The following is a 24,120-nucleotide window of genomic DNA, read 5'->3' on the forward strand; positions in this document are numbered from 1 at the left end:
AGCACCACAGAATGGAATTGCTTGTTCAAACAGTCAGATGGCCCTGCCCACTACTCACACCATTGATTGAGTAACGTTGTTTGGGTGGGTCTCTCAAAACAAACAGTAAGTTTTATAGCGCCATGGAGAGAGTGTTTAAAGTTGTGAGAAATTGTAAAATTTTCAATAGAGCTTTCTGAATACACTCCTAGCCTACAGTTGTTCAAACAATCAGATAGCCCCACCCCCAACTCACACCACTGGTTGAGTAATGTTGTTGGGGCGGGTCTAAGGGGGTCTCTCAAAACAAACACAGGAATTTCTATAGCGCCACAGAGACACAGTGTTTACAGTTTTTGAGAAAATTAACCTATGAATGGCTTACTTATAGTTTTCCCTGCATATTAAACTGGGATAGATTAAAGTATTTTAACACTGAAAAAGTTACATAAGTTTTAATTATATGGAGTGATCTAGCATTGGACATATACATGATTTTGTGGTATCTGTTGTTTACTTTCTTGTCAAAGGCTTAAGTTTTGTAGTTGTTTTAAGAAAGGGTCTGCTAAAATCATATATATATATACGGCCCCTAACCACATCCTTCACAGTTTTAGCAATAAATGCGTTGAGTTAATATGCGTTATTAATAAAAATTGTATATCCTTTCTTATATGCTAAAATGAGAACTTTCCTGACCCATGACTCATAAAAAAAATATATTTAATTTCTCTGATTTTTTTTGTCTTTATCTTATTTATATATACATTTTGGATGGTTTATACATATATTTTTTTTTATAATTTTTTATTTTATTTTTTCCTTCACCTGTACTTGTCTTTATGATTGTATTCATACATTGTTTGATCTATATTGAACATTTATATAGAAAAAAACTTCAGTTTTACCACCATTTGTGGACTATTCAGACAGTCCCTTACCACACCCTCCACAGTATTAGCACGTTTCAGTACAATGTGTGGACTTTTCAGACGGTGCCTTACCCACTGTAGGCACATTTAACAACTTATATCAATGTTAAATTGGCGATCTGGAACGATTTCACCGTGATGCCATCTGACCAGCTTAAATACGGGACAAATCGCATCCCGTATTGATTCAATACGGACGCATCATCGGGACGATCCCGTATTTTACGGGATGGGTGGCAACCCTAACGCGGGGGCTTGTCAGTATTTCCAGCTGTTGCAGAACAGTTCACAATCATTAGGCCATATCGTAAATTTATGACAAGCTATCACTAAAGATCCACTGTTGATATTGATGTAGTGTTGATGAAATATGACGTTTACTTTTAACTGTTTATATTGTAATAAGTTGTAGATTATTGTAGGAGTGCACATTTTATTTCCCTAATTTGTTTGAATGAGCAGCTGGAAGCAGTGAAGCGCAAACATTTCAAAATAAGAGTCCCCGGTGTCTTTAAAAGTTAAAGTGCCTTTAAAGTTAAAAATTCCACGCTATGAATCAAATCTCCCAAGTATTTTAAACTTGTATATAGCCTACCCTGTTTTACTGAAAAGCAATGTTAAGGCCCTGCCTGTTTAAGAGTCTGTGATACATGATTTATTTTGAGATTGTGTTTTTTTTTTGTTTTGGTATGGAGATACGTTATTAATTTTATTAGTTTATTTGGTCTTGATAAAGGTCTTAAAAAGTCTTACATTTGCAGCAACCCTGTGTGTGTGTGTGTGTATATATATATATTATAAACTTATATATCTATTGACCGATACACAAACTACACAGAACACAATAGAGACAGTTTGCAGTGCACAGACATACTGTACCGATGGGTAGATGTTGTACAATTATATATTATTTTCTGATGTTCTTTACCCATAAAATTGCACACAGCTGAACTACCATTATACTAACACTAGCAACAGTTGTATCTACTGGTCCAGTAAGTTCCTAGTGTATAAACTCCGTTATCAAACCAATACAAACATCTGTGACACTTTTTAAAACACCCAACACATTTTTTTAAATCTGAATAGTGATGCTTTTAATGTCATTTTAAGTCTAATGCAGTTTTTAAAATAGGTTTCAATAACAAATCTTTGAGACCATGCGGATTTGAAATGACAATGTCCAAGTTAGTGCAAGCTTGTCACACACGCTATTTAAAGAGATTACCGTGACACCCCTTCTTTCCCTTCCGGTCATGTGAACAACAAACACATGACGTCAGATGCTGTCCTCAGCAACGACATGAAGACGCCATTACTGTTGTCTTCAATTGACCTTTTCTACACGATCGTATAATGATGTATTTGTTAAACAGTGTCGATGCAAATCCCATATAGAACATCTTTACGCTACAATATTGCTTAAGTTTCAGAATTTTACTAGAAAGACAACATGCAGTCACGGGGCTCACCGCGAAATCTCACGGGTTCCGAGTCCAGAATGCGAAAATAATTACGTTGGGTACAAAATGGCGAATGTTTCCTTCACTGCGACATGCGCAGACTGAGCAAAGGCTTTCCCTCTGAAATGAAGCTCCGTTCCCATGAAACACTACAGCCAATGGACTCAGCAGACGGGGGACTTCTGAGTCAATACAACCAATCAGAACTGCGGAAGCCACAGCATCGGAAACGTGCAGCCAATCGGAGACCAGCATGAATTTGTTTTATTTGCAAAGAGTGGGGGAATCAAAGAACACCAATGAAAGGGCGTCATTTGCAGCGCCGCTTTCGTGCACACCAATCAATTTACGCGCCATAGTCTGGCCTACTGAGCAGACAGCCAATCGCAATGCCCGGAATTTGCCCACAGTGGCCCGAGCAGCCAATCGGGATTCGAGAAACACAACCTCAGCTCAACAGCTTGTTATTTCGTTTATGCCTTTGCAGCCTAAGCGAATGCTGAGCTGAAGCGGTCTTATAGGAGCTTGTAAGTACACATCTATATTTCCATACTACATTCAAACACCAACATTAAACGCTTATATTCTTAACGGTATTGTTTACACTCCTCAATCCGAAAGTAATCCAGTCATAGTAGTCGTTTTCCCGTAGTTTCCAGCGAAGGTATTTAGACGACGGAGGAAAAAAAAAAAAAAAAATGAATGGCAGAGACTAGTCACAGCTAGTCGGCTTGTTTTCTCACAGGATTCGCGGTTCATTCCGACGACTTTTACTCATGCTAAACCCTTATAATATACACTTTTTTCGTCTAAAACTTAACTTATAACTCAAGCTTTTACGCATTGGAGGGAAAAGTCTCCCGTCAAATGCCTCACATTTTGTTGCGGAACTAGCACGAAGAACAGTTTAAATCGCCATAACAGCTTCACTATATTTAGCTCAACCGTCGCAGTTTGATTGACAGGCGTCAATAACAATCATACCCGTCAGCTTTTGTCCTTTAAACACAAATGCATCGGTAAAACAAAACTGTTAAGTGAGATAAATGTGGGGTTAGTGGAAGGTGGAGGGGCTGACATGCTGCAGGACGGTGTGTAAGCTATGATGGCGACGTGAGACACACACACACACACACACACACACACACACACACACACAGAGCACACACACAGAGAGAGAGAGAGAGAGACAGTGAGTGAAGCGGGAAGGAAACACGCAGGGTTTGAAGGGGCTGTGTTCTCCTCCCGTGACTGTGTGCCTTTTTTTGTTGTTGACACCATAAGGGACTCAGATTGGAGGTTAAGTCATGTTGGATCCATTTAAGCTGTGTTTTAACGAGTCTGTCATGTATTTTGCCATTTTTGACGGGAGGAGGAGAAGTGGCTAGCTGCGTTAGCTTCTGTAGCATTTTCTCTGTTGTGTGTTTGTGTTGTGCTGTCAGATCCTTCACACAGGGACACGTTTCTAAGCACATGGCAGCAGATCGTGACTGATTCTTAATGCTTGTGTTGTTCTGTTTCAGCAGTCAAAACCAATCGAGCTGGACTCCCTCAAATAGCCATCAAGATGAAGGTGAGTCTCGGAGATCCTCTGCAGTTTTCATAGTCGACGCCTCTTCAAATGAACCCCAAACAAGCATTTGAAACAAAAGACTGGCATGCATCATACTTGGGTGGAAAAAAGTGTATGCCTTGTGTTTTTGTTAAGAAATAGTCAACTGTCATCAGCCTTATCCAACATGTATGAGACTTTTCAGTTCTGTGTCTTACGATTTTTGAAGCTATGTAATTGGTTTCACATGTATTGATGACATACCAATGCCAAAAGCTGTAACTATGAGTAGTTTTTTATAATACTGTAATGTTGTTGCTTTTCAAAGTATTCTTGATTGTTTTGTAAAGGCTTTTTTGCATGATTGTTACTATATGGAGACTGAGACTGAGTGTTTGTATGGATCTGTATTTGCACCTAATAATATTTACACTGTCCACAGGTAGCAGATGAACCTGCCTACCTGACCGTGGGGACGGATGTCAGTGCGAAGTACCGCGGTGCCTTCTGCGAGGCAAAAATCAAGACTGTTAAACGCATGGTGAAAGTTAAGGTAAGCTTAATCTATCTGATATCAATCTATGTATACATGTTCTCTAGATTACATCTTTTCTAGTTTTTGAGTCTCGAAGTCAGTCTTTGCTGTAAAGAATATGGGAATGTTTTCTCCCAATTTAAATCCTCTAACAGCTTTCTAAAATTTCATTCAAAAGATTTAAAAAAGTCCATAAGTTCAGAGTGCAGTTTAAGTCTTATCTGTCAAGCTAGTATCAGATGACAGAGTATAAACAAACTTTTCAGTATGTGTCAGTGTCAGTTTCCTCTTGTGACAGCGCGAAGATTTAAGGCCCCGATATACTTGATACAAATCTGATGAACCGACGGGTGTGGTCATTTAAAACAAATTTATTTTACTAACCTCATTTGAATTGTACTCATAGAATGAGGCATAAAGTCATTGATAACGCATTTTTAAGGTTTTACATGTAGCGTCCTCATATTTAAATGTACTTCTAAATGCCTTCCACAGCGGTCTGGCGGATGTCTGAATGTTTGCAAACAGTATACTGCTGCTTGGCTGTTTATAACTTCTTTTTACCCTTGAACGTAGAAGAACTTCTCCGGAAGTATATAGGGGCCTTTGTGTTACTGTAAAATGGGATATTCAGATTTCATGCTTAAGTTTTTGGTGCACGTTATACATCAAGCTTTATTAACTTGGCTTGCCCTCGCACGGAAATAAATGCAAACTGTATCCAGCAGATGATAATTCTGTCTTGTAAAATGTCTTGACTAACCATTCGAGCATCAGTTGTCCAAAACATTTAATATAGACTAGTCAGTGAAACAGGACATCCGTCAAATATATCCATGTTTTTTTTTTTTTTTTTTAATGAACAATAAGCTTTCAGTAGCTTAGTTTAGATCAGCACCAACCAACCATAAGTATGTTTTAGGGAGTGAAGTCCTCATGAAGTAAATCATATGTTTTGCTTTATGTTAAGCTCTTTGAAATCAGCCTGATTTGTGACTTTTTGCTTATTGCTCCCCCTGACAGCTTTAGTTAAAAAATAGCAACAGATATGCCTGAATTTTGTGTTGCACGCTCTTTCGGCAGGGAGATTTTAATTAGTTACTCTTAACCAGTGTTGGGTAATGTTACTTTTAAAAGTATCTCGTTAGAATATTGCGTCACTCACTAAAAATTAACTTAATTACAAAGTAAATTTTGATAGAAAGTAAAGCGTTATGTTACTTTTGCATTACTTTTTTCTCACAGCAACTTTCTCTTCTGCTATGCTATGCATTCCATATAAATAAGCCATGCATTGCATACAAGAGACATTACAGGTCATGCTAGCTACTGTACAACACTCATGTCAAAACAACATAGTAAACAAACAGATATTTAGAAAGTAGGTCTTCACATCATATATATATAATAAAGAATCAATAACATGACTATGCATGATTTGTTTTTCCATCAACATGGCAGCCAATATGAATAATGAAGAATAACCTCTGTCTTACCTAAAACAGCAAATTCCAACACTTGAACCTGCATCATATGTCATCATATGCAGTGCCCATCGATAATGCTTGAGTCAACTTAAGATGTTTTTCAAAAGTCAGGAGAAAATTCAGTGGGGAATGCCAGCCTAACATGTTCAAGGAATGTGTCTGATAATAAAATAATATTTTTCACTTAAGTCATCTCAGTGCACGCTTGTTTTGAGTTGATTCACGGTGCATACAGATGCCACTGGTTGATCGCATACAACTTCAAAGGCGCATGTTGATACAACTTGAATGGAATCGTTTTTAATTCTACCAAAATGTCATAAACGGTTTGTTTCATGAATCAGAGTGCTTGTTTATTATAAAAATAAAAAAAAGTAGAATCTTTTTCTCTGCGCACACAATCAAAGTAGATCATTGCTTGGAGCCACTGATCCAGAGTCAGCTTTTCTCATCCCATTCTCCCAGTTATGGGGAGCTGTAACACGGAGCAGTTTGGCTGCATAAGTCAGTGAATTGAGCGAGTATTTCACCCTGTGTATAATGTCGTGGTCAATGGAAGACTAGTCTTATAATCCCTCTGCCTAAACGCGTTTACTGATTTATTTAAAAAAAAATTTTTAATGCAATGTGTATTAACACATGAATCAATCACGTTTCACTCAACCGAGTGTTGACCTCATATTATGCTAAAACAGTGGTTCTCAACATTTTTGACTCCAAGGCCCCCATTGTGGGAGAAAATATTCGAAGGCCCCCCATGTAGGCTATTAGATATTTATATTATAAGATATATCTATAATATCTTTCCTCCTAATACTTCGACTGTAATGATAGCAAAGCTTGTTTGTTAACTAAAACTACTAGCCTCAAGAGATTACAGCAATTAATCATACATTTTGTGATTCCAGAAATATCTAGAACTGCATATTCTTTATAAAAAGCAAGCTGTTGAAGGGAGTTGTTACATTTTTAGCATTTTCAGTTAGTTTGATTATATAAATATTATAATATTCTACCTTAATTTAAATAAATTTAAGATATCTTAAATCCCGAAGTTTGCACACTTTTACTCCTGATTTCTCGCAATACAGGGAAAGTAGAGGTGTACAAAAGCAACACTTTATTTAAAATGTAACTGATATTAAGGTCTAAAAAAAATATTGCGTTGCTTTACTCGTTACTCGACAAAGTAATCTGATTATGTAACGCACATTACTTGTAACACATTACCCACAACGCTGCTCTTAACAATGTACATAGGTGCTCGCTAAGAAACTTGTTTAAGACCGATCATGAAGAACATGCCATCTGTTACACAACCAGATTATTTCACCTTCACTGAACCCTGCGACAAGTCTCTGAGCATCTATTGCTTTGTAACTGTTTTGCTTTGGTGCTCTTTTCAGTATCTAATAACATTTTTGCTTGTAGGTTGTGCTAAAAGGTGACAGCATCTCACAAGTTGTCCAAGATGACCAAGTCAAAGGACCTTTAAGGGTAAGATGAGCTTCATTGGTCTGCAAATTATGCAAATCAAGTTCCCTTTAATGCCTGTTAGAGCTTTTATAAGAAGTTGCAGCTTGGTTATAAAACAGTTTTGGCTAGATAATGTGTCAAAAAGTTTTAATTATGAGGCAGAAGTAACTTGGACGTTGTGGCTTTAGAAAAGAGACTCGTAGCCTAAATTTAATTTAAAAAGACCTAACTGTGTTTGTTTAGCAATATGTTTTTTAAATGAACACTATGTTATGACCTTCTCGATTGCTTCATTATGTGTGCACATAATGTCCAGAATCATGCAATGGTCTAATGTATCTCTGTGGTCTCAGGTTGGCTCGACAGTGGAGGTGAAGAGCCCAGAGGGTGGACTTAGTGAAGCTGTCATCAGCAAACTCACAGATGCCAGCTGGTACACTGTGGGTACGTACAGACATAGCTGACTTAATGTCCCTGAAGCTTTACATTCAGAAGATTGATCTCAGTCCCTGTAATTGCTCATCAATAACAATATGACTGCTAATCTTATTTATATTTAGGTTTTTAAGCTTCTTGTGCTTCTTCCCCATTACAGTATTTGATGATGGAGATGAGAAAACCCTTAGAAGAACTTCACTGTGTCTCAAAGGCGAAAGGCATTTTGCAGAGAGCGAGGTATGAAGCAGCTGTAAGGTATGTGATGCATTTTCTGTGCATTAAGTGTCATGTGAGTGCTAAAAACTTGTCTTTGTGCTTTTGTATCTTTTTTTATGACAGACTTTGGACCAACTGCCCCTGACAAACCCAGAGCACTTTGGCACTCCTGTCATTGGAAAGAAGACAAATAGAGGCAGAAGGTCTTCTCAGGCAGTGTGAGTATTAATGGTTCCTTGAGTCTAGGTGCTACCCATATTTATTTATCAAATGTATGTAAAGTGCATTCTTTGTTGAAGGTGCCATACTCTAGAATTTAATTGATTTTCCCTGTAAACCTCCCTTATGTTAGTTAAGAATACTTGATTAAATGGCATAATTTAGTTTTAAATGACCACTTTCCTTGGCTGTTTTTGCTACTGTACCTTAAGACTTTTGTGTGTTCATGATTTCTGTTATGATTGGGTTACCTCTTTGCAAAAACCACTGACTTAGTTCATACTGTTGTTCTTCTGGTTGGGCCAAGTGGCTGAATTATGAAAAGGCGCTGTATATGTTGTGAGATGTAAATGTGTGCAGTCGAATATTAAAGGAATAGTTCACCCAAAAATTTCAATTCTCATAATTTACTCACCCTCATGCCATCCCAGATGTCTATGACTTTCTTGCTTCTGCAGAACACAAATGAAGATTTTTAGAAGAATATCTCAGCTCTGTTGGTCCTTTCAATGCAAGTGAATGGTGAAAGGGTTAAAAAGCAGCATAAAAGTAATCCAAACGACTCCAGTGGTTACATTCATATCTTCAAAAGCGATGTGATAGGTGTGGGTAAGAAACGGATCAATATTTAAGTCCTTTTTGACTATAAATTTCCACTTTCACTTTCAGATGTTAAAGTGAAACTAAACAGGTGCCAGATGTGAAAGTGGAGATTTATAGTAAAAAAATGACTTGCATTGATCTGTTTCTCACCTATCACATTGCTTTTAAAGATATGAATTTTACCACTGGATTCTTATGGATTCACTTGCATTGAAAGGACCAACAGAGCTGAGATATTTTTCTAAAAATCTTTGTTCTGCTGAAGAAAAAGTCATACATATCTGGGATGGCATGAAAGTGAGGAAATGAGAATTTTCATTTTTGGTTGAACTATCCCCTTAATATGCTTTTGATGTTCTTTACCAAGACTGTTTTTGCATGTTTTTTGCAGCTTAGTTTCATTAAATAGTCTGGACTGATTGGGGAGGGAGCTTTGCATTTTGAAAATTAGAGTATGTCTACATAGTTCATCAGTAGTAGGAAAATCTAATTTTCCATGGTATGGCACCTTTTAATGCCATGTTTCCCTTTGGTATTTGTTTATATCAGCACTATACTGTTACTACATGTTTTCTAACAACAAGAAATTCATGAGTAGTTATAGAATCTTTGTAGATGATGAGGGGATGTAAAAACGCATCTTTAACAGCACAATTCACACTGAGCTTAAGAGTAACACTTGCTAATCTTTTGTAATTTATACCCAAACTTTGTTGCCAGTAGTTGGATCCCTATAATGACTTTAAACTAACTTTGAATTAAAGAAAACATCATCAGCAAGGACCTAAGATTGTCAGTGTTTTAAACTGTTGATTCTAAAAAATATCCCAGTTGGAACCAGAACTGGAACAAGTATTATGTCATGGTTCTTTTTTTTTTCTTCATTGCTTTTTTCCCTTGCTTAACATACTTAAAAATAGCTTCTTTTATTTTAAATAGTTTAGCTGTTCTGGTCAGTGTTATAATGTGAAATGGGAAAATTTGTTTCAAACAATTTTTCCTTTTATGCAATGCAGTGCAGAGGACGAGAAGGAGTCTTCATCAAGTGAAGATGATGATGATGACAGGAGAAGGCTCAATGATGATCTGTTGGGGAAAGTTGCCTGTATTCAGAATGCGTCTGATAGTAATACCTGGTACTACGCTCTGGTGAGTTCTTGCTTCCTTTATTTACCTTGTTTTAATTAATAGTTTTTAAAACAAGCTGGAGAGATTGCCAGGTGTGGAGTAACTAAATGTATTGCACTTTCTTGAACTAGCCTTGTGTTTTTAAACGTATAGGTGAAGCCACTATAGAAATGCTGTATTGCTACTGTTGGAAAGTGCTCATTGCAGTTCAGCTATTGGTTTAGTGGTTGCAAAAGTTATGAGTTACACTTTAAAAAGTTGATGCAAACATTTTTTTTTCGTGAGACCTTTTTGGCTCAATGAGTGTATCAAGGAGTACTTGATTGCAGTTGTAATATGAAGACAGTTGAATGTTGTATATAGATTTTTTTTTTTAAACTGTACTTGTATACCTTTGCAGGTTTCACTTGGATTCTAAAGCACTTTTATTTTCTTTGTCTCTGAAGGTGATATCTCCAAGCTGCAATGATGACCTTACTGTCAAAAAGGACCAATGTTTAGTAAGATCATTTGCAGATTCCAAATTGTGAGTAGCATTTCAAAAGCAGTTTTACCCCATTAAATAAAAAAAAGACTTTTGTGACTTTTAGTCCATGTTGTTTGAGGCCATCTACAGTTGAAGTCAGAAGTTTACGTACACTTAGGTTGAAGTCATTAAAACACATTTTTTAACCACTTCACAGATTTAATATTAGCAAACTTGTTTTGTAAGTCGTTTAGGACATCTACTTTGTGCATGACACAAGTAATTTTTCCGACAATTTTTTACAGACAGATTGTTTCACTTTTAATTGACTAGATCACAATTCCAGTTGGTCAGAAGTTTACATACACTAAGTTAACTGTGCTTTTAAGCAGCTTGGAAAATTCCAGGAAATGATGTCAGGCCTTTAGACAGCTAGCCAATTAGCTTCTGTAAGGAGGTGTGCTGAATTGGAGGTGTACCTGTGGATCTATTTTAAGGCCTACCTTCAAACTCAGTGCCTCTTTGCTTGACGTCATGGGAAAATCAAAACAAATCATCCAAGACCTCGGGGAAAAAAACTGTGGACCTCCACAAGTCTGGTTCATCCTTGGGAGCAATTGCCTGAAGGTACCACATTCATCTGTACAAACAATAGTACACAAGTATAAACACCATGGGACCACACAAACATCATTCCACTCAGGAAGGAGACGCATTCTGTCTCCTAGAGATGAACGTAGTTTGGTGCGAAAATCAATCCCAGAACAACAGCAAAGAACCTTGTGAAGATGCTGGAGGAAACAGGTAGACAAGTATCTAGATCCACAGTAAAACAAGTCTTATATCGACATAACCTGAAAGGCAGCTCAGCAAGGAAGAAGCCAATGCTCCAAAACCGCCATAAAAAAGGCAGACTACAGTTTGCAAGTGCACATGGGGACAAAGATCTTACTTTTTGGAGACATTTCCTCTGGTCTAATGAAACAAAAATTGAACTGTTTGGCCATAATGACCATTGATATGTTTGAAGGAAAAAGGGTGATGCTTGCAAACTGAAGAACACCATCCCACCGGTGAAGCATGGGGGTGACAGCATCATGTTATGGGGTTACTTTGCTGCAGGAAGGACTGGTGCACTTCACAAAATAGATGGCATCATGAGGAAGGAAAATTATGTGGATATATTGAAGCAACATGTCAAGACATCAGCCAGGAAGTTTAAAGCTCAGTCGCAAATGGGTCTTCCAAATTGACATTGACGCCAAGAATACCTCCAAAGTTGTGGCAAAATGGCTTAAGGACAAAGTCAAGGATTTGGAGTGGCCATCACAAAGCCCTGACCTCACTCCGACAGAAAATGTGTGGGCAGAACTGAAAAAGTTTGTGTGAGCAAGGAGGCCTTCTCACCTGACTCACACCAGTTACACCAGTTCTGTCTGGAGGAATGGGACAAATTCCAGCAGCTTATTGTGAGAAGCTTGTGGAAGGCTACCCGAAACGTTTGACCCAAGTTAAACAATTTAAAGGCAATGCTACCAAATACTAACAAAGTATATGTAAACTTCTGACCCACTGGGAATGTGATGAAAGAAATAAAAGCTGAAATAAATCTTTCTCTCTACTATTGTTCTGACATTTCACATTCTTAAAATATAGTGATCCTAACTGACCTAAGACAGGGAATGTTTTCTACGATTAAATGTCAGGAATTGTGAAAAACTGAGTTTAAATGTATTTGGCTAAGGTGTATGTAAACTTCTGACTTCAACTGTATATGGAAGCATGCTCCTTAAGGTTAACAAAATTAACTTCAAGCAGCTATACACATTTCAAATATGCAGTCTTTTGTGAACACAGACCAAAATATTGATGATGACTCTTGTATTCTGGGGCATTTACAAATTTTTGTCCAGTAAAATGCTCACTGCAGTGTTTCCCCTGTGATTTGTTTATTTATTTATTTATTTATTTTATTTTTTTTTCTCAGCTACGTTGCTGTTGTGCACGCCCACAAGCCCGCAAATTCGGACCCGTATTTACGCGCATCAGAGGAATAGCTTAAAGCAGCTTTAGAATCATTTTAGATGGGCTATTCATGTTCACTTTGGCATGTTTATTTACTGGGAGATTTTGACACTTTTAGGGCTCTGGAAGCCCAGAAAGCTATAGTAATAACTGTCCAATAATGAAATGCCTCAATGCAGAAAATTATTTGCACTATTTTTATTTATAAAAAATAAAAATACAAATAGATAATATAAACCAGGGGCTGTTCTAGGATTTCAATCTTAGGTGGGCGGCTCAGCCCCCAATGACACTATAAGATGTGCGCATTTAATGAATTCCACTATTTTGCATAGATGTTTTTTATTATTATTTATTTTTATTGTGTTTTTATATTAAGATAACCAGCTAATTCATTCAGAATTTTATAATTTTCTATAATAAAAATGTATAAAGTTATAACAATAACCGAAATCACACAATTGCTGGAGACGCGTGGATACAAAAGCCGAGAGGAGTGGATACAGTGACACCTGGGATGGAGAGTGGGGTGGCATATGGGCTGGCCTGGCTTCTCTCCCCCCATCCCTCCCCTCTAGCTCTGCCCCTGGTCTTTACAGGCATAAAAACCACCAAAGCAGTCTTGCACTTCAAACTAGAGCTCATTGGCTTTAAAAAGGAGAGTCTTCAATGAATGACAAATATGAGTCCATGTATAGAGGTGAATGAGAATGATTTTTTTCAAAAAGGCAGATTAGTTTATGAACGAAACATCACTATTGCTCACAGCTTACTGGGGCCAGCAATTGTTACGTTGCGTGAAAAATATTAATGAACCATGAGAAATTTCACTAGTGGTTCTTAATGCATATAGGGGAAATGCTGCTGTAGAATGAGTATGCCCTCTTCCTCTAATACCCCCGGTAAGTAACAAATCATGGTTCATTGCTGTGATGTAAGCAAAGGCTATTGGCTGTTTAAAAAAAAATGGACAAGCCCTTCGAAATGTCCAGCCCAACTTTGTTTTAATAAGGAATGTTAACATATGAAAGAACTGCTTACTGAGCTGTTTCATGGGGTCTTGATTGCAGAATATGTATATTGGATACATCTTTTGATGTGCTAGAAACGTTGAGTAAGAAGAAATTGAATCTTTTTATTTAACATTATTATTCTCTCTCTGATTCATTGCTGTTTTTAATTTTCCCGTAGTCACACCGTGACACGCAAAGAAGTTCAGGAAGTGAACCTCGACATCATCTCTGAACCTGAAAATTCAAACAGGAAAGGTACAAAACATTAGTTCACCTTAAATGACCTCCGTGCAGTAAAGAGTGTCTCATGGTCTCTAATCCACTCTTTCTTGTGTCTGTCTTTTCTCTCTGGTCAGGGTTTGAAGCAGCACAGCTCTTCCTGAAGGACAAACAGGTCCCTGGCAGCTGGAAGGTGGACTTGAGCGAGATTCTGGAATCCTCCAGCAGTGATGAAGATGACGATGGTGAAGGCAAAGAGACTGAGGAGGAGGAGAAAGGGCCAGAGCCTGAGGAAGTAAGACTCCAGTACTCATTTGTCATTGCCAACAAACTCCATCAATACTCGTATTTAGAAAAATGTTGTCCCTTTTGACCCAGGAATGAATTTTCCCTCTTAAAGACGGAGTTAATCCAAAAATAAAAAATAATTTACTCACCCTCATGTTGATCCAAACCTAACTGACTTTCTTCCATTGAACACAAAAGAAGTTTTTAGGCAGTGTGTCAGCCTCCAGGCACCATTCAATTTAATTGTAAAAAAAGATGCAATGAAATGAATGGCCTAACCTTTTTTTGCATTACATGGAAGAAAGTCATATGGGTTTGGAACAAAATGAGGGTGAGTAAATGATGACAGAACTATCCCTTTAAGGTTACCTGTCAAGCTTTTGAGTTGAGGCTATTTTTTCAATTTTTACTAATTGTGGTATTTTAGTTTATACTGTTGCTTTCATTCTGGTTGCTTGGTCTCATGACTTGCATGTTAGTTTGCAATGACAGCTTGGATGATTTTTGCTTGCCAGAGCTTAGCAATTAGCTCTGAAGCAAAGTGAGAACATTCACAGGCAACACCAGCTGACCGAGAGTCCCAGTGTTGTTATTTAGGTTGATTTGTGAAGACATTCCTCGGCTCTTTACATCTCGTGTTCTCCTACACCTTGATGAAGCCCACTGAATGGTCCCAGCATTTGTTAAAGCCCCAGGCTCCGGACAGCAATGTCTCATTCTTCTTGCTCCCTGAGTTTGGACAAATGGCAATTTGCTTGGTTTTCCTACATGTTCCCATGGCAACCGCTTGTTCCTTTGGTTGTGAAAAGGCTGTGGGGACAGCCTGCTTTGAGGGCTAGTGGTAGTGTGCCAGTTTGATGGTGGGCAGGAATGAGTTGACCACAAAGGATCATCTCTCTTCACTGGAGCAGTTCAGGAAAATCACAGTTATAAGGCCAAAATGTGAGGCAACATAAATTATTGTTTTTGCAATATTTTTTGGTGAATGTTATCTTAAGGAAGCTAGTATGAGTCTCATAGTAGTTAATAATGGTGATGTGTTAACACATGGCTGCTGTTTACATTGGTATGTTTACTAAGTCTAAAGCAAAGTTGCTGTTTTCACTTGCTAGGGTAGTTCACCTTGCATAATTTTGGAACATTTTGTCTTTGGTCTTTTGTGGCAGTTTTACAAAATGATGTAAGCTCAGCAAAAAAAAGAAACATCCCTTTTTCAGGACACTGTATTTTAAAGATAATTTTATTTGGATTTTTACAACTTTACAGATCTTTATTGTAAAGGGTTTAAACAATGTTTTCCATGCTTGTTCAATGAACCATAAAAAATTAATGAACATGCACCTGTGGAACGGTCGTTAAGACACTTAACAGCTTACAGACGGTAGGCAATTAAGGTCACAGTTATAAAAACTTAGGACACTAAAGAGACCTTTCTACTGACTCTGAAAAACACCAAAAGAAAGATACCCAGGGTTCCTGCTCATCTGTGTGAACGTGCATTAGGGCCTTAGGCATGCTGCATGGAGGCATGAGGACTGCAGATGTGGCCAGGGCAATAAATTGCAATGTCTGTACTGTGAGATGTCTAAGACATCGCTACAGGGAGACAGGAAGGACAGCTGATCGTCCTTGTAGTGGCAGAAAATGTGTAACAACACCTGCACAGGATCAGTACATCCGAAGATCACACCTGCGGGACAGGTACAGGTTGGAAACAACAACTGCTTGAGTTACACTAGGAACGCACAATCCCTCCATCAGTGCTCAGACTGTCTGCAATAGGCTGAGAGAGGCTGGACTCAGGGCTTGTAGGCCTGTTGTAAGGCAGGTCCTTACCAGACATCACCGGCAACAACGTCACATATGGGCACAAACCCACCTTCGCTGGACCAGACAGGACTGGCAAAAAGTGCTCTTCACTGACGAGTCGCGGTTTTGTCTCACCAGGGGTGATGGTCGGACTCGCGTTTATCATGGAAGGAATGAGCGTTACACCGAGGCCTGTTCTCTGGAGCGGAACCGATTTTGGAGGTGGAGGGTCCATCATGGTCTGGGGCGGTGTGTCACAGCATCATCGGACTGAGCTTGTTGTCATTGCAGGCAATCTCAACGCTGTGTGTTACAGGGAAGGCATCCTCCTCCCTCATGTGGTACCCTTCCTGCAGGCTCATCCTGACATGACCCTCCAGTATGACAATGCCACCAGCCATACTGCTCGTTCTGTGCGTGATTTCCTGCAAGACAGGAATGTCAGTGTTCTACCATGGCCAGCGAAGAGCTCTGATCTCAATCCCACGTGCACATCTGGGACCTGTTGGATCGGAGGGTGAGGGCTAGGGCCATTCCCCCCAGAAATGTCCAGGAACTTGCAAGAGCCTTGGTGGAAGAGTGGGGTAACATCTCACAGCAAGAACTGGCAAATCTGGTGCAGTCCATGAGGAGGAGATGCACTGCAGTACTTAATGCAGCTGGTGGCCACACCAGATACTGACTGTTACTTTTGATTTTGACCCACCCTTTGTTCAGGGACACATTATTCCATTTCTGTTAGTCACATGTCTGTGAAACTTGTTCAGTTTATGTCTTAGTTGTTGAATCTGTTTATGTTCATACAAATATTTACACATTTTAAGTTTGCTGAAAATAAAAGCAGTTGAAAGTAAGGATGTTTCTTTTTTTTAATTTTTTTTTGCTGAGTTTAGTTCACCTAAATGAAAATTCTCATTATTCACCCTCATGCCATCTCAGATGTGTATGACTTTCTTCTGCTGAACACAGACAAAGATTTTTAGAAGAATATTTCAGCTCTGTATGTCAATAAAATCCAAGTGAATGGTGATCAGGCCTTTGAAGCTCCAAAAAGGAGAGAAAGTCAACATAAAAGTATTCCTTCTCCAGTGGTTTAATCAATTTCTTCTGGAGAGATCCAGTTGGTTTTGGGTGAGAACAGACCAAATTATAACTCTTTTTCAGTGTACATCTTGCCATTGCAGTTTCTAGGCACAATCGTGATTTCAAGCTTGATTACACTTAGTATTTGACGCATGCGCAGAGTGCTAGATGGATAACATAAAACACAAAAAGCCAAATAGCTACTGTATGCATCATCACTACTGACAATGTTTAATTTTACTTTGTCAGAACGGAGAAAAGTTTGGAAAACTTTATAGTAAAAAAATAAAATAAAATTGAAAACGACTGTTCCTGTGCCCAAGCATTCATGCAAAGTACTGTCTTCGCGCTTTATCTCCTGAAGCAAGCGATCGGCCGAGCAAAAGTGTAAACTCAGGAAGCATTTTCACATAAGGTTGGCATTTCCATGAAATTATGATTTACTACTGATTAACTTGTTTATCTACTAAACCTTTAGTAACAAAACCACTTCGGAGTGCTAATGTTTATAATCTGACTGTAACTTGATTGTTTACTTTGTGTTTGTGTAATTGTATATTGAAATCAAAGGCTACAGCCTTATTTACTATACAAGCAGGGCTGACGATTATGCATTTTGTTATGTATGAAAATTACTCTTTAAACATTTAACTTGCAGTTTAGACATGCAAAACTTGTCAGACAAAGAGGATTATAGTCAGCAAAGGTCAGATGACTTGATATGTACTCGGCAAACTGCTTTGTGCTGGTGTTTTTGTTACCTAAGACTAAGAGTTTGGAGAGATAAAACTAGCAATAGATAATTCCACACTTGCAGAACTTCAAAGGAACTTTAAATTTAGAAGTTGTTCTCTCTCTCTCTCTCTCTCTCTCTCCCTCCCTCTCTTCCTCTCTACCCCTTAACCAGCCTGATGATGAGCCAGACCCAGATGAGAGAGACCACTTTCTACAGCAGCTCTACAAGTTCATGGAGGACAGAGGTAATGCCTGCACCCACGGAGTTAGTCACTATTGGAATATTAAAAGAACATGAGGATTAGCAGGCTGCATGTGGAGGACTGAATAGTGTATATCATCGTGGATGTGTTGATTTCTATTTATAGTCTTGGGTCCACACACACACAGAGTGAAACATGATGATAACAGAGAATGGTTTCGCTTACATGACTGATATCATGTGATGTCACACTTCTCTTGGCTGTCTGATTAATCTCTGCATTGTTAACAGAAACAATGGTTTTAATTCATTAGGAATTTCAGTCAAAGTGCTTTCAGATTTGTTTTAAAGGGGCATCAAATTCTATTTTCTAGAAGAATCCTATGACCAGTTCTTTAAGGCGCATTTTCAGTTTAACACATCAGTGCATCTGTACCCTCCTTCCAGGAACACCAATCAACAAACCTCCAGTGCTGGGATACAAGGATCTGAACCTCTTCAAACTTTTTCGACTGGTTTATCTTCATGGAGGCTGTGATAATGTGAGTGTTCTTAGCGCTGCTACCATCTGTTTATTGTTCTTTGCAAGGGGAAATGAAACACGGCCAAAAATGAAGTGAAATTTGGCCATTGATTGAACTCATGAGTTCACAGAGCTGGACAGAGTTAAATAATTGCTTGTTTCAAATGGACTTATGTATTTTCTGTTAATATACTGTAATTGTGGGTAATTATTTTATAGATGTTGGGGTGTTTATAACTGAAGAATGTTTGTGCTTGTATGAGTGATGTCACATGTGACTGAAAGCTCTGTGCAGATAATAATTTGACTGCTTACATTTATCTTTACAGATTGAGAGTGGATCTATTTGGAAGCAGATCTACATGGATCTCGGCATCCCGGTTCTGAACTCTGCTGCCTCTTATAATGTGAAAACAGCCTACAGAAAGTAAGTGCAGTGCAGACTCTCTCAATTTCTGCTGTAAAGGACAGAGGCTGTTTACTCAGCAGCTTTTTATAGCCTAGAAAAACATTGTTTGGTCAGTTAGCTGATAAAGACAGTTTTCCACTTTAGAAAGTGACTTACTTTCTAACAGTTTGTTTTTAATGTTTAATAACACATTCATTTGACCTTCATAATGTAATTAATTTAAGGTGGAACTTGATTTTTGTCCTTTATAGAAAACCTGGAAATATAATGGCATTTAAAAATTGAGTTCCATGCCTGGTAAAGAAATTAAACTCCTTAAAATTAATAAACAATTTCTACATTAACTTCATTGGGTTTTTTATGCTCAGCTTTTAAATATTTCATATTTATAAGAAATATTTAATTTGTGACTGCAATCTTTATCTTTGGGTAACACTTGGAAAATCATTGGTCAAAACATGTGGGAATCTTGTATGCTGTGATATTGTTGGTTAATATTTCCCACACCCTGTTGCCTTGTTTACGTCAGCAAAAATTGTTTCAGAGACCCATGAAGTTATTACATTGTTATTAAAGAAACTTTTTTTTTTTTTTTTCCAAGTAATGTGCAATGGTGAAGAGGGATTTTTAACCAAATTAAATGGGGTCAATTTTGATTTCATGATGCATTTAATCTTTAACAGCTACTGTATTAGAAAACAAGGAAAAATATAACCTGACTAGTATTTTGACCTCTACGTCAGGTACCTGTATGGATTTGAGGAGTATTGCCGCTCAGCTCAGATCCAGTTCAGGACGGTGCACCACAACGAGCCACGGCCGGATGTTCAGCCGGAGGTGAACAACATTGAGACTGTGAAAAAAGAGGATGAAGAAACAGAGGAGGTGATGCAGCAGGTTGAAGCAGAGACTGGACCCAGTGAGGACAAACCTGTGGCAGATGGAGATGAGTCAGATGCTGAGAGCGAAAAGGGACACAAAGATATCTGCTCACCCAGGGTGTGTCTGTTGGGTTACACTCAGGATGTGGGGTTTTCATGCTTGATGAACTGCCAGCCACAGAATAATAGCTCTTATATTCAAAGTGGCTTTATGTATGTCCTCAAGTGAGTTGGGCGGGAACGCACATGATGATACCAGAGAATGGTTTCACTTTCATGACCTGATGTCATGTGATGATGCACTTCTCTTGGCTGTCTGATCCTTTTTCTATCTTTTTATATTACTCGGAAAGCAGCCTTTGTAGTAGAAAATGTAAATGCAACCTTGAGATAATTTACTATAACTAAAATTTGTTTCACTTTTTTAATTGAAAGTGATTTTTTGTTTTGTGTATTAAGGAGCTGGATTTTCTTAGTTTCTTTGCTGTTGTGAGCTGGCATACTATATTCTTATTGCAATGAAGTAAAAAATTTATTATTAAATCTAAAATTTCTCATTGGGGGTTTTAAGAATTTAGTATCGAATACATTTTTACCAGACTCAGCATTGTTGCAACTAAATCGAATATTGGAATGTACATGTGCCCAGAAATGCAGTCTATTTAGGTAACTCACAAGTAGGCCTGTCACGATTATTAAATAATCATCTGATCATGGTTATTTGATGTAACCTCTGTTATTTGAGACAACCGCTATTATTTTGCACTTCAAATTCCAATCACATTTTAATGTCCAAATTTTAAGCGAATAGATAGGCTAAATGTTGTCAGCGGTGTGTTTGTGTGTCATTCAGTTGATCTCACAGCGTCACTGAGCAGCACCGCAGACGTCATCCAACAGCTCCTGTCCAGAAGAGCGCGTGAACCGCTTCTCTCACGCGCTCTGATGCGTGCGCCATTAGCAGACTTGCACCAAACTCCCGTGAAAATATAAACAAACAAACAAATATAAATGTTGATAGTGAACGCAAAGCACTCCTACTTTAAACAATTGTGTAATGGCAAATATTTCTGGTCATTGAGTTCATATACAAAGTGTTAATGGCACACAGTGACAGACGCATGCTTGCTCTATTTCTGTGGAGTGGTAAAATGATGAAAAGAAATCTCAAAGGTTTTGCTTCATGAGAAATAAGGGCTTGTGGAAAACATGTGAAAGTGAAGAAATTAGGACAGAAATATTTACTATTGCATAATATAACTATATATATATTTAAAAAAAAAAACTTTCATTTTTTATAAAAATGTACAATATAAAATACAGGAGTTCCAAAACAGCAGTGTTGATGTAAACCTGACCAAAACTAAAGTAAAAAAAAAAAAAGACATATTTCAAATATTTAAAATTATTTTCATGTCATTTACAAGTTTTTAAAGCCTTAAAAGGAACTCATATATCCCTATATGTTTATCTGATTTATATCTTTGAAATTAAATATGACCATTTATATGACAATTAATAGTGAAAGCCCTTAGAGACAATTCATCGTCATAGCCCTAAAACAGACAATTGTCATAATCGCAATTATTTGTTTGACAATTAATCGTCAGCTAAATTTCATAATCGTGACAGCCCTACTTGCAAGGTTTTGAAATGCAGCCGTTGCTCAGAACACACAAACCATTTAGGTTTTGGAAATGCATTCTAAACTGCAGGATATGGGCACTGAAAATATGACAAGATCAGTAGAATATGACAAGGCTTTGAATCTTCATTTAATTGGTTTTGAGCAAGATGCTTTCCTTTTGAATACCATTTACTAGCTTTTAGGTGATTTGTCAACTGATTTGTTTTATTAATTGTTTTATTTCCATATTAGTAATTGGTTAACACACCTCTTTGACCTTATCAGGGCCGGCGGCGGTGCACGGTGACCCCTGTGAAAATAGAGGTGAGGGAGTCTGCGAAACAGGAGAAATCACAGGAGGAGGAGAGAAAAGAGGAGACGCAAGGAGCAGGAGAGGGTAGTGGAGAGGAGCTGAAGGAGAAATCAGATGGAGAGAATTTCTGGAAACGTCGCAGCCGTCGCCTCGAGGAGTCTGATAAAGACTCTGATGATGAAGAGCAGGAGGATGATGAAAATGAGGAGGAAGATGGAGAGAGATCCAGACTCAGGGACAGGTACATCAGAATCAACTGTGCTCAAAGAGATAGTTCACCCAAAAATGATAATTCTGTCATTTACTCAACCTCATGTTGTTCCAAGCCCATATGACTGCCAAACATCTCCCTTTGTGGAAGAATGTTAGCCTTAGTCACCATAAGACTAGCCACGTTATCATAATTTTCACACCGGCGCGGTGTTCACGTTCAAACCGACTAACACCGGTATTACAGCTGGTTGGATGCTAAGTAGTACTATGGGGTCATTTTCGTTAAGCAATAGCCTACACAATAACGCAAGGCAGCTTGATTTCAAACTTTGAACTTTATTTTGTTTCATTTATTTTAACAAAAAATTCAAATGAAACTGAAAAAATGGCAACGGACCTTCTTCATCCTTGCATTCTTTACATCATGGGCTACTGCTCGGGTATTTTGTTGTCCGTGCAAATACATCACTTACTGTGGGTTGTTGCGGGTTTAATGTTGGTGTTTTATTACCTTTCATCCTAGGACCCAGTTTAGCTGCTTCAGAAGGATAATGACTTTTGAATATGTATGAATACATTTGTTTAGTTCCGTCCTAGGGCTGGGCTATATGCAAGAAGTATGTTCATGATATTTTTATAGAAAAATATAATATCACAATATCCAATTTAAACTTAAACCAAATACATTTCTAAATTCAAATTGCACTTCAAACAAAACAAAAAAGCAATTAAAATAACGAAGTGGTCCAAAAAAAAAAAAAAAAAATCCTATATAACCACTTTCCATTTACCGTCACGCAAGCATCCATGTATGACAATGGGCGGAAAATTACTAATACAAATTAAGATCTAAAAACAATTATAAATGTAAACATAGTAATTATAATGATGATGATAATCACTGAAATATAAATCCTGGTTTGAGGTGAACGTGTTTTTGTATTAGTTTATGATTTAATCACAGATGTATAGGCTATATTTAAAGTGACCCTGCAGAATTGCGCTCACAACGAACTGCTCTGTGGAAATAAAGCAAACTGAACTCTGAGCACCTCCTGAGCTGAGATGGTCTGAGGTCATTTGCAGCATTCTCATAGACAGTGCCATTCCTGCAAAAAAAATTCTGAAGACTGAAAGAAAGAGTGAGAACCCTTTACATATGTGTGTTCAACGAGACTGCACTCCTCCGAACAAACAGCGTGTCAGACATTCACATAGACGTCTTTTCTGTCATCTGTTCTTAAAAATTATATGCACATTATATTCGCTACCTGCAAATAAACGTCTTCTGTCAGTGCGCGCACTTTGCTGCCTGTGTAATTTGATAAGTCTGGCTTTCAATGCGTTATTTAGGTTAATTTATCATGGGTCGCAATTTCGCAAACTCTCCATTAGGCAACTATTCTTTATTTAAGGCTGTTCTATTCGTTAGGCTATTGTGTTTATATTGGAAGTTCCATTCATAATGTTTCCCCCTTTTACCCAGTGTAAAATTTCACACCAGTGTTGTCCCTTGTACCGAGTAAAACCGTACACCGTGGTATCCATAGTCACCGTTAACTTTCATTGTATGGGAAAAAAAAAAAGTTTGCAATTAAATTGAATGGTGACTAAAACATACTGCCTAACATCTTTCCATGGACGAGAGAAAGTCATATGGGGTGGGAACAACATAAGGATGAGTAAATTACACATTTAAATTTTTTGTGTGAACTAGATCTTTAACCAGTTGCTTTGTTAAATTTTTTTTTTCTTTTTTTCCCCTGATGAACTGATTTATGGTACAACTCTTTCAAACTTTTGAGGGCTTCTCTTTTTGAGCATTTGATTTGAAATCTATCATGCATATTCTTAGACAAATTATAAACTTTAAATTGTGAAATTAGAAATGTGGTTATTGCAGCAGAGTCAAAAATGATGATACCAGAGAACGGTTTCGCTTATGTGACTGATATCATGTGATGTCACACTTCTCTTGGCTGTCTGATTAATCTCTGCATTTTAACAGAAGCAAAGGATTATGATCCTTTTAAAGGATCATATTCTACACTTTGATATTTTTTTTTTTTTTTGGGACCTCAAAGTCCACTTATAATATTAGTCAAGGTTTCTTGAACCAAAAAGTCAGAATTTAGTTTTACATGGACATTTTCCCACCCTCTCTCTGACACTGAAAGGAATATTCTGTGTTCAATACAAGTTAAGCTTGACTGATAGCATTTGTGGCATAATATTCATTACCAAAACATTTTGACTTGTCCCTCCTTTTCTTTAAAAAAAAAGCAA

The 24,120-nt window shown here is 37.8% G+C and overlaps 1 protein-coding gene and 3 non-coding genes across 4 annotated transcripts in view; all 4 read left to right on the plus strand.

The window, feature by feature from the left end:
• The first annotated feature begins 2,770 nt into the window (after positions 1-2,770).
• The window catches only part of LOC127454745 (AT-rich interactive domain-containing protein 4A-like), a 37,925-nt gene continuing 16,575 nt past the window's right edge, over positions 2,771-24,120 (plus strand). The window contains exons 1-16 of the mRNA XM_051722123.1: positions 2,771-2,901; positions 3,898-3,947; positions 4,369-4,479; positions 7,380-7,445; positions 7,778-7,868; positions 8,020-8,099; positions 8,202-8,296; positions 9,917-10,049; positions 10,475-10,554; positions 13,711-13,787; positions 13,889-14,046; positions 17,839-17,911; positions 18,316-18,410; positions 18,721-18,818; positions 19,544-19,799; positions 21,594-21,862. Of these exons, the coding sequence (XP_051578083.1) occupies positions 3,942-3,947; positions 4,369-4,479; positions 7,380-7,445; positions 7,778-7,868; positions 8,020-8,099; positions 8,202-8,296; positions 9,917-10,049; positions 10,475-10,554; positions 13,711-13,787; positions 13,889-14,046; positions 17,839-17,911; positions 18,316-18,410; positions 18,721-18,818; positions 19,544-19,799; positions 21,594-21,862 (1,688 nt within the window). The 5' untranslated portion in view covers positions 2,771-2,901; positions 3,898-3,941. The remainder of the gene's footprint in view (positions 2,902-3,897; positions 3,948-4,368; positions 4,480-7,379; positions 7,446-7,777; positions 7,869-8,019; positions 8,100-8,201; positions 8,297-9,916; positions 10,050-10,474; positions 10,555-13,710; positions 13,788-13,888; positions 14,047-17,838; positions 17,912-18,315; positions 18,411-18,720; positions 18,819-19,543; positions 19,800-21,593; positions 21,863-24,120) is intronic.
• On the plus strand, positions 18,060-18,141 carry LOC127455641 (small nucleolar RNA SNORD53/SNORD92). Its single transcript, XR_007899716.1, has one exon. It is a non-coding gene; the product is annotated as a small nucleolar RNA SNORD53/SNORD92 (small nucleolar RNA).
• On the plus strand, positions 19,923-20,005 carry LOC127455642 (small nucleolar RNA SNORD53/SNORD92). The gene has a single exon (XR_007899717.1). It is a non-coding gene; the product is annotated as a small nucleolar RNA SNORD53/SNORD92 (small nucleolar RNA).
• LOC127455640 (small nucleolar RNA SNORD53/SNORD92) lies at positions 23,744-23,825 on the plus strand. The gene has a single exon (XR_007899715.1). It is a non-coding gene; the product is annotated as a small nucleolar RNA SNORD53/SNORD92 (small nucleolar RNA).

Source organism: Myxocyprinus asiaticus, chromosome 17 (genome assembly GCF_019703515.2).
Source record: "Myxocyprinus asiaticus isolate MX2 ecotype Aquarium Trade chromosome 17, UBuf_Myxa_2, whole genome shotgun sequence".
Lineage (NCBI taxonomy): Eukaryota > Metazoa > Chordata > Actinopteri > Cypriniformes > Catostomidae > Myxocyprinus > Myxocyprinus asiaticus.